The following is a 10,171-nucleotide window of genomic DNA, read 5'->3' as shown; positions in this document are numbered from 1 at the left end:
TATCCCATAGGGTTGCTGTGAAGACTAAAAAGATGGCATTCCATAAATTGTGTGTACCATTATAATTAATGGTAAGGATCTTATTAAATACTGGGCATTGCACTAAGTGCTTCATAGCCATTATCTCATTTAATCTTTCCAACAGCCCTGTAAAATAAGCATTCCTAGCCCTCCCTTGTTAAGATGAGAGAAGCCTTATAGAAGTTTACTCACTTGCCTGACATCACACAGCTGATAAGTGGTAGAGTGTGAACTGAGCTCAGCCTTTCTTCACAATGTTCTCAAATGCCCACACATAAACTGCCCATGTTAGACAAAGAGTCAACACGGGAGGTCAAATCTTTATTTTTAATTGTATAGTTACTTTGTTGAATCATGTGGACTTTCCTACATCAGCGGTCTTACTGTGGTGTTACTATATTGGTAGGTTACAAAATGGCTTTAACTTGGAGGAAATGAAGATGAAACAGATTGGTTTTTCTCATTAAGGTTCAGAAGGAAGCACTCATTCCTTGGTTCTTTCTGTATTGTCTCAAAGAAAAAACAAAAGACAAGATGAGCTTGGTCCTTCGGACCTTCCAGATCTGCAACCACTGCCCTCCATCTGCACCTGGTCAGCCAGATAACCATGTAGAATACAGGGGGGCCTTTCCCTGGGTCCAAGTCCCTCCCCTCTTGGCTATTCCTGTAATGCATAGTCCATTGCTTTTGATGCAAAAGCCTATCAGGTCCCCAAAACTTGCCCTTAAAGCCTATGGTTAAAAGGTAGGAATAACTCAGTCTCTCATTACATTTATTTTTTATTTGAGAAGGAGTCTGGCTATGTCACCCAGGCTGGAGTGCTGTGACACCATCCTGGCTCATTGCAACTTCTGCCTTCTGAGTTCAAGCGGTTCTCCGGCCTCAGCCTCCAGAGTAGCTGGGACTACAGTCTCCTGCCACCATGCCCAACTGATTTTTTTGCATTTTTTAGTAGAGACGGGGTTTCAACATGTTGACCAGGCTGGTCTTGAACTCTTGACCTCAAGTGATCCACCCACCTCAGCCTCCCAAAGTGCTGGGACTACAGGAGTGAGCCCCACACCCGGTGAGTGTCTCACTACATTTCTCTGTTATTATACGATGCACTTGAAAGTGTTGTTTAATGTATTCAAGGAAAATGATTGGTGAGGACCTGAAAAAACAGCTATTGGTATAATACTTTAATTCTCATTCTAATGAAAATAATTCATTTTTTTAAATTTTCTTTTTACTCGAAGGTACGTTTTACCCAAGAAATTTTTATTTATTTATTTTAAACAGATTCTCACTCTGTTGCCCAGGCTAGAGTGCAGTGATCTTGAACTCCTGGGCTCAGGTGATTCTCACACCTCAGCCTCCCAGATAGCCAGGACTGCAAGCGTGTGCCACCATGCCTGACACATTTTTTTATTTTTTGTAGAGACAGTGTTTTGCCATGTTGCCCAGGCTGGTCTTGAACTCCTGACCTCAAGGGATCTACCCAACTCGGCCTCCCACTGGACTACAGGCATGAGCCACCACACCTGGCCCCAAGAAAGTAATTCTTGATGAGTCCACAAAATCCTAATGGAGGAAAGCCCTATATTTTATCATCGAGTATCTATTCCCACAATCTCCATAAATCCCACTGAGAAAACTACTTCCAAGCTCCACTTAAGCTGTGTAGACACACGAGTGTGAGTAGACACACTGGCTTGAATGGTGCTGTAGCATCACACACACCCATACACACACACATGAAGTAACTTTTTTTTTTGCCCTGAAAACTAAATTGAATCAATTTTCCAGAACACTTAGTGAATTTCAGAGCTCCAAATAAAAGAATTTTTCACAAAGACACCAAGCTTCTCAGACTTTAAATTTAAAAAAAGAAAGAAAGCAGGCAAAACCTGTAGTTAATTTTGACACACTCCAAAAAGGCACATCACTAGGAAATGCAGCAGAAATTAAATAAATAGAAAGCCTAACATGAGGCACAAGAACAAGGGGCCACCTTATGCTGTGGCCAGCAGAGGCATTCAAACATTTCGTCAGCAGGATTCCAGCCAACCTCCGAAACTTACTCTTATAAGCCAGCCCCAGACATCCCAGAGCAAGATGTAGCTGTGCAGTCTATCTCTCCATAGCTGCTTTAGGGGGGCTGGCAACGTGGCTCAGCAGGCTTGCCCCAGAGCCATGGCAAAGAATGGACTTGTAATTTGCATCCTGGTGATCACCTTACTCCTGGACCAGACCACCAGCCTTACATCCAGATTAAAAGCCAGGAAGCACAGCAAACGCCGCGTAAAAGGTAATGGGGCTCTCTCAGTCAAGCAAAATTCTAGGCTTACACAGTATGGGGAGATGTGGACGATGTTAATTTCCAAACTCCTCTGGGAGACTGTCTTTGGTGATGGCACCATGCCATCATCCCATCATCCCTATATGGTATCTCAGGGGATTCAGTGATGTTTTGATTATCTGGGATACTTTGATTTTAAAGAAACTAGGCTGTTCAAAAAAAAAAAAAAAAAAAAAGGAAAAATTTGATAGTAAAAGAATTCTGTATTGTATATTTTTTGTTACATGGGCTTAAATAGAATGTGCTTCAGAGGAAGCTCATCTGGATATCTGAACATCTGGTGTTATTAATACAGGGCAAGAGGAATGTATTAACAGAGCACACAGTTTCACTAGTAGATATTGGGTAACTTGATTCAGTTATATTTTAAGATAACTCTAATCTTATTTAATATGTAGCAGAGGATAGAGCTTTTGGCAATTGTGACTTCCTGTTTTGTCATTAGTTATCATTAGCTATATTTCCATATCCTTGGCAGTACAAGGACAACCTATACCATATATTTAAACTTTTTCATGACAAAGACATTGAATCTCTCCAACTTAAAGTCAATAAGCAAAGTCATCTAGCATTTGAAGGCACTGTGATGCAAAATTGAATCTCCAGGCAACCACAAATTTTGAGTGGCTTGAAATGGGTTAACAGGTTAAAGAAATTGAAAAGAGCAAAGGTGACAGCAAGGTATTTGCAATATGCTGAAACCAAAGGAAAAGAAAAAAGCAAGACACAGGGTCATGTTTTATCACATCCTCTGCATCATTTTCATTTCAGGATATTTCAGATTATGACTTCATTTCCTTATTTTCACTTCATTAGGAACACCACACACATACAAACAAATTTCCACAAGGTTAAAGTCTATTTGACATGACAGATGGCTGGTCTTGGGCTTTAATGATTATAAAGTACCATTTTTCAGGGGCATTCATTTACAAAAGTTAGGTCTGGCGAAAGTTGTTTTTTTTTTTTTTTTTTTTTTTTTTTGAGACAGAGTCTCGCCCTGTTGCCCAGGCTGGAGGCTCCCTGCAAGCTCTGCCTCCGGGGTTCACACCATTCTTCTGCCTCAGCCTCCCGAGTAGCTGGGACTACAGGTGCCCGCCACCATGCCCAGCTAATTTTTTGTCTTTTTAGTAGAGACGGGGTTTCACCATGTTAGCCAGGATGGTCTCGATCTCCTGACCTCATGACCCGCCCGCCTCGGCTTCCCCAAGTGCTGGGATTATAGGCGTGAACCACCGCGCCCGGCTAGTGCAAGACTTATTAAGTGGAATCTTTTTTCCTTACGAAATACTATACTTCTTTCAGTGAAAGACTAAAGTATTCCTCAGGTGAAACATTGCTGAAGATGACATCAAAAGGAGCGGGGAGAGAGAAGATACTGGGTGATGTGGCACATTTCTGTGGCCAGCATTTCTTCACCACTGGATGGAGTGGTATTCCTCGTGAGAGTGGTCATCACACAGTAGGAATGTGTGAAGAGGGTGTGAACGTGACTGCGTGTGCATGTGCGTGCTGTGTGGGCATTTCTGAAGTAATCGCAGCTTAAGTCACATCTAGGTTATCCAGGGGCCTTCCCTCCCCTTCCTCCTATCACTCTCTTCTCCTCTCTCCCCACCTTTTTTTCCCACTGTCTTCCCCACTCCCTCCCTCATAACCTCATGTGCAACTCACAAGGTACACACCTCTTAAATATTCCCCCAATATAGTTTTTGCTACTTTTTGCCATCAGGTCCAAGAAAGTAGATTCTACAGTAGGTGAAGCAATAAACCTAAACCGGTCAAGCAGTTATATCCCCATCCATCCATATACCTTTAAAATAGTTGAAGTACCTTGAAATAGAATAATATCAGTGTTTACGAGATCAAAAGTGAAAGCCATCTTCTCTCTCCCAGTCCTCACCACAAAATTATCCACTATTAACTATTGGGTAATACTATTCTCAGAAGTTTTGTGTTTTGTTTTTTGTAGGGTTGTTTGTTTTGAGAAGAGTCTTCACTTTGTCACCTAGTCTGGAGTGCAGTGGTGTGATCTCAGCTCACTACAACCTCTACTTCCCAGGTTCAAACAATTCTAGTGCCTCAGCCTCCCAAGTAGCTGGGACTACAGGTGCTCGCCACCATGCCCAGCTGATTTTTGTACATATTTAGTATAGATGGGGTTTCACCATGTTGGCCAGGCTGGTCTCAAACTCCTTACGTCAGGTGACGGGATTGCAGGCATGAGCCACCACACTCGGCCTATCCACCAAGTTTTTAAAAGGTGCAATTAAAATACATATTTTTAACAATATAAGAATTGGCTATTCAAAATGTTTGGCAGGCAAATAAATTTATTTCATCTATTAAACCTTAGATAGTTACCAGGGTAAGCAATACTTTATTCATTTTAACAGCTGCATAATATTTCATTGTCTGGTTGCGTCATCACTTAATCTGATCTCTCCTAATATATCTCTTTTTGATTCAATAGCCTCAAGTAACTGCTTTGCACATGTGTTGCTCCCCATGTTAGGATGTTCTGAGAAACTTCCAGTAGTATAATTGCAGGTTAATTATATTTTCAAATTGTCTCTCCAAATGATCACACCAATCCATCCTCCCGTCTTCTGTGTATGGGAGTGCCCATTCCCATACACTTTGACAACCTGTAATCAACATCCTGTAATGGTTTTACTGGCCATGTCTTCTGGGAATGACTTTTGTGTTTCTACACTGTGTCTACTTCTGGAGAGCAACAATAAAATGAAAGGGAGCCTTCTGGGGGACTCAAAATAGCAATTGAAGAATTTAGCTTCAAGCACAAGATCTCTCTGGTACTTGCTTCATAGGTCTGTTTATGTGTTGCATTCATGAATAAAATATGACTTTTACAGGTCAGTAGTTCCACATATTCCCTTTGTTTGTTGTACACAAAAGACATCTACATCAGCTACAAAGGATGGAAGCTACAGCCCAGTCCCTGGATAATCAATTTCATAACCATTTCCCAGGAGCCTAATATCAATTCATGTGTCTTCATGTTAATTACAATGTTTACAATCTCCCAGTGGAGACCACTTATTTTAGGAGAATGGAGCAGGAAGCTGAGAGGGATGGGGGATGACATTTGTAGAGGTGACAGCTTATAGCTTAGAAGCAGCAAATCTTCAGTAGTCTTTGCAAGCCCAGCCCCCACCAGCTGATAAATTTGCATTCTGAATGCACCCTTACATTTTTTTCTGGATTAAATGGTTACATAGATAAAAATCTTTGGGTTATAGTATTTCTGAACTGAGCTATGGGATGCTTTGAGAACTGATGTGTAGCATTAAGTAAAACAGAGGCAGAGGCCACCCCTGAATATTCCAGAAGACAGTTTCCTAACCCAAATGAAATGTCTGGCTTACAAAGCACATGTTTAAGGGGACAGTGAATTAGCACATGTGAATTTTAGACTGCTCTGAAAAATCCAGTACAGAACATAGAGTGCCTCTATGGCATCCCCACAAAGCAGCAGTTGGGGACAGTTCATACCAAGCTTTAAGTATCTTCTCTGTCTGGGGCCATGTGCTCGGGACCAAGAAGGTAGAGGCAATCACTGTGCAGAAGCAGGTAAGAGGGATGAAAAGAGAACAGGCCTGGACCTGGGCAAATTCAAATCCCAATTCTGTGCTTTACTAGCTGGGTGACCAAGCAAGTGAATTCAGCTTTCTGGGACTCTGTTTCTTCTTTAGAATGGAGACAGTGATAGTGTCTCTCTCAAAACACCACTGAAAGAATTGATCTCTGACAAACAGTATGTGGAGGCTTTTAATCATTTTTATTATGATTTATAATTCCTGCTTTTGAAGACCTCACAAGCTGCCAGTCTTCTAAGAGAATTCTTCTTAGGCCTGAAATTTCAGTTTAACCAAGGTTGCTTGTTTTCTGCCACTTACTTATAGCCAAGATTGGTCAAGGAGAGCCACAAAGATCCTTTAGCCTCATATCCAGGAACATACAAAACTTAAGTTCCTAATACCTAATTTCTCCATGAACCTTTAGCACTTAACCCTGCTGTGGGCCACCATACCTGAGGCATGGGTTGAGTAGGAACACTGGGGACAGGGGACTTGGGGACCCAAATAAGTCTGAGTATGAGTTCTGCCATGTATCTTTTAGAGTCACTCCCATTGGACTTGTCCTCATTCTTCAGTGGGAATCTAATATTTCTCCCTTTATAGCTATGTTTGAAGAGCAAGTGAAAAATAACAATTTTATATACCATAAAGTAGATAGTCACTAGACAATGTTATGAACACTGATTATGTGCCAAGCATCATGGTAAGCATCAGAAGCGTCAAGAATAACAAGGCAGATGAATTGAGGTAAAATAGAGAATAGAAAATATAGAGAATATTCTATAAACTATGGAATAAAATAAAATGTGAACCAAGACTAGAGAATGAAGAAAACTAAGTTTCAAAGAGATTAGCAGAAGGGATACTGAATTACAGGATAACCCTGAAAGCCTTCTCAGAAGAGGAGATATTTAAGCTTGCTAAGAATACAGGAAAGCATTGGAGCAAGACTGATCCTAGCAGAAGGAACACACAGGAAAGATGAGATCGAGCTCATTCTCCGATGACCCTGAAAGTCAACAAGCCTCAAGTCACAGGATGGGACTGGAGAGACAGAAAGAGCCTCAATCTCACAGAAAGACTTTCTAGTATTATGATCACCATGAAGCTCTTAGGAATCTTCTTGTCCAAGTTATTTTCTTTTTCTTTTTTTCCCTTCCTCCTTTCCTTCTTTCATCATTTTTTTTGTGGGGGAGAGAAGGGGGACAGAGTCTTACTCTCTCACCAAGGCTGGAGTGCAGTGGCATGATCTCGGCTCACTGCAGCCTCCACCTCCCAAGTTCAAGCAATTCTCATGCCTCAGCTTCCCAAACAGTGGGAATGACAGGCACTCAACACCATGCCTAGCTAATTTTTGTACTTTTAGTAGAGACAGGGTTTCACTATATTGGCCCCAGCAGGTCGTGAACTCGGGCCTCAAGTGATTCACCCACCTTGGCCTCCCAAAGTGCTGGGATTACAGGTGTGAGCCTCTGCGCCAGCCCCAAGTTATTTTCATGCATTATTTTTTTGTATACACTGGGCTCAGGTTCACCAAAACCACTCTCACCTTGGGTCCTACATTCCAAAGCTCGATTTTATTTTAATCATATGCTTTTCATCCACCTACCCTATTCCACCCTAAAATTTTCCCCAGACAAGAATGGAGATCTGAAGACTCAAATTGAAAAGCTCTGGACAGAAGTCAATGCCTTGAAGGAAATCCAAGCCCTGCAGACAGGTAAGGTGCAGACCTCCTCAATGCCTTGTCCCAAAGAAGACAGGAAAACTTCTGGGTCCGTTTTTGGGGAACATCTTTTTAAGAGAAACATTGACAAATCAACAATGTGGCCAGTAAGAGGGCCCCAATGCTGGGAGATTGTTTTAGGAAATCAACTTCATTTATAACCCCATTCTCCTATGTATGAGTGGTACAGAAATAAAAATAAGTAGTTGAGTAATACATTTGAAAAGTCAGTCCATAGTTATTCTCTAAAGGGTAGTGAAACAGAATGAAGCAAGCATGAAATGACTAAAATGATTAACATTTATTGGATGACAGCTAAGTGCCTATCAGGCTGCCAGGACTCACTCAGGCCACACCCAGCCTAAGATGCTGGAAGGACATGGGTTAGAACCGCAGCTTGCCAACAGGGCAGCGCCAGTGTTCCTCCCCACAGCTATACAGCCACATGCGCTACTGCCCAGGAGTTATTCTCCAAAGGGTGAGGAAGTGAGCCACGCTGGGCAGGTTCAGGAACAGCCCTGGTTTACAAGGCTCATCCCCCCAGGAGCTAATATCCTTTGCAGCAATTTCAAAAGCAGGGTGTTGAGGGTCCTCACAAGAGACCTGCCCTGCCTCATTACAAGTTACTGCCTTCAGGGAAGACCGAAGTGAAGGCTTCCCATCAAGTATTTGTAACTCCCAGGCCAGATGCAAGTTACCAATCTAGGTCATTTTTACCATAAGTAATGTTGCCTAGTAGAAGGGCGACATACTCCCTTTATCAGGTTTCCAGGGGAACAGAATTACAAAGTTAAAAGATGGTCAAATGGTTACGGCAGAAGGTGAGTTTTTTTCGTTCTTTACCCACAGTCAGGTACTAGAAATTCTTTATAAACACAAATCCGTTAATCCTCCAGCAACTTAAGCTATTATGATCCTAATTTTACAGATGAGGAAACTGAGGCACATAGAAGGTAAGTAATTTGTTCAAGATATACACAGCTAGTTAAATCTCAGAGATGAGACCTAAAACCCAGGCACTATGGCTCTGAGGCCTGACTCTCTAATGCTAATGCCCTAAAACAAACTTTAATGTTTGGTTTATCCTGAATAATCTAAATAATATTACCAAGTCTCAGTTATCTGCTTAAGAAAACCACTGTCTCTCCACATGCAAACCTAGAATTTTATTTATTTTTGAGACAGATTCTCACACTGTTGCCTGGGTTGGAGTACAATGGCACAATCTCGGCTCATTGCAACCTCTGCCTCCCGGGTTTACATGATTCTCCTGCCTCAGCCTCCTGAGTAGCTGAGATTATAGGCACACACCACCATATCCAGCTAATTTTTTGTTTTTAGTAGAGATGGGGTTTTACCATGTTGGCCAGACTGGTCTTGAACTCTTTACCTTGTGATCCGCCCACCTTTGCCTCCCAAAGTGCTGGGATTATAGGCATGAGCCACCACGCCAAGCATTTTTTTAATATTAAATATCATCTAGTTCCAAAGCTCCCAAAGAAATCCAGCACATAAATGGAGCTACACAGAGTAGCAAGTATGTATGTATCAGAACAGCATGAGGTTTAAGGCCATGTCTTGGGATAGGGCAGACCTGCATTTGGGTAGCTGTGATCTCACATGCTGCAAAAATTACTTTGTTTAAAAAAATGCTAATGTGTTACAAGTAACAACTTCTCTAAGTCTAAATATCCTGATATGTAAAAATAGGAGTAAATAAAATACAACTTCATAGGGTTGTCAAGATTATGTGACTTAATTTATGTAAAGTGCTTAACATGTGGTCTGGCACATAGAAAATTGTCATTGTTGTCTCATCATCATCATACTTCATTCCACAAATACTTATTGCTATTTGCCAGGTCCAGCTCTAGTCATAATAAGCTCAAAATGCATCTTAATGTTAAATTTCACATCTTCACAGTCTGTCTCCGAGGCACTAAAGTGCACAAGAAATGCTACCTTGCTTCAGAAGGCTTGAAGCATTTCTATGAGGCCAACGAAGACTGCATTTCCAAAGGAGGAATCCTGGTTATCCCCAGGAACTACGACGAAATCAACGCGCTCCGAGACTATGGTAAAAGGAGCCTGCCAGGTGTCAATGACTTTTGGCTGGGCATCAATGACATGGCCACGGAAGGCAAGTTTGTTGATGTCAATGGAGTCGCTATCTCCTTCGTCCACTGGGACAGCGCACAGCCTAACGGTGGCAAGCGGGAAAACTGTGTCCTGTTCTCTCAGTCAGCTCAGGGCAAGTGGAGTGATGAGGTCTGTCGCAGCAGCAAGAGGTACATATGCGAGTTCACCATCCCTTAATAGGCCTTTCTCCAATGTGTCCTCCAAGCAAGATTCATCATAACTTATAAAGTTGATGATCTCTAACAAGTAAAAATTATCATTTTTACGTATTTAAAAATTGAAACAAAATCAATGTCCACAGCAATATGACAGAGTCAGCCAATTTTGCTAACACGTTTCTTTGGG

At 41.8% G+C, this 10,171-nt stretch overlaps 1 protein-coding gene across 1 annotated transcript; it reads left to right on the top strand.

Annotated features, from left to right (window-relative positions):
* The first annotated feature begins 2,113 nt into the window (after window positions 1-2,113).
* CLEC3A (C-type lectin domain family 3 member A) lies at window positions 2,114-10,108 on the top strand. The gene is made up of 3 exons (XM_010381240.1): window positions 2,114-2,311; window positions 7,598-7,681; window positions 9,612-10,108. The coding sequence occupies exons 1-3, from the start codon at window positions 2,197-2,199 to the stop codon at window positions 10,001-10,003; spliced, it is 591 nt and encodes a 196-aa protein (XP_010379542.1). The 5' UTR covers window positions 2,114-2,196; the 3' UTR covers window positions 10,004-10,108.
* The last annotated feature ends 63 nt before the right edge of the window (window positions 10,109-10,171 follow it).

Source organism: Rhinopithecus roxellana, chromosome 20 (assembly GCF_007565055.1).
Source record: "Rhinopithecus roxellana isolate Shanxi Qingling chromosome 20, ASM756505v1, whole genome shotgun sequence".
NCBI classification, from domain to species: Eukaryota; Metazoa; Chordata; class Mammalia; order Primates; family Cercopithecidae; genus Rhinopithecus; species Rhinopithecus roxellana.
The sequence above is the reverse complement of the archived record's forward strand: the minus strand, read 5'-3'. Positions and strand labels throughout refer to the sequence as shown.

Coding starts and splice junctions, on each gene's coding strand:
- CLEC3A (XM_010381240.1), top strand. CDS start 2,197: ATGGCAAAGAATGGACTTGTAATTTGCATCCTGGTGATCACCTTACTC. Junction 2,312..7,597: donor CAGCAAACGCCGCGTAAAAG/GTAATGGGGCTC, acceptor AATTTTCCCCAG/ACAAGAATGGAGATCTGAAG. Junction 7,682..9,611: donor AATCCAAGCCCTGCAGACAG/GTAAGGTGCAGA, acceptor ACATCTTCACAG/TCTGTCTCCGAGGCACTAAA.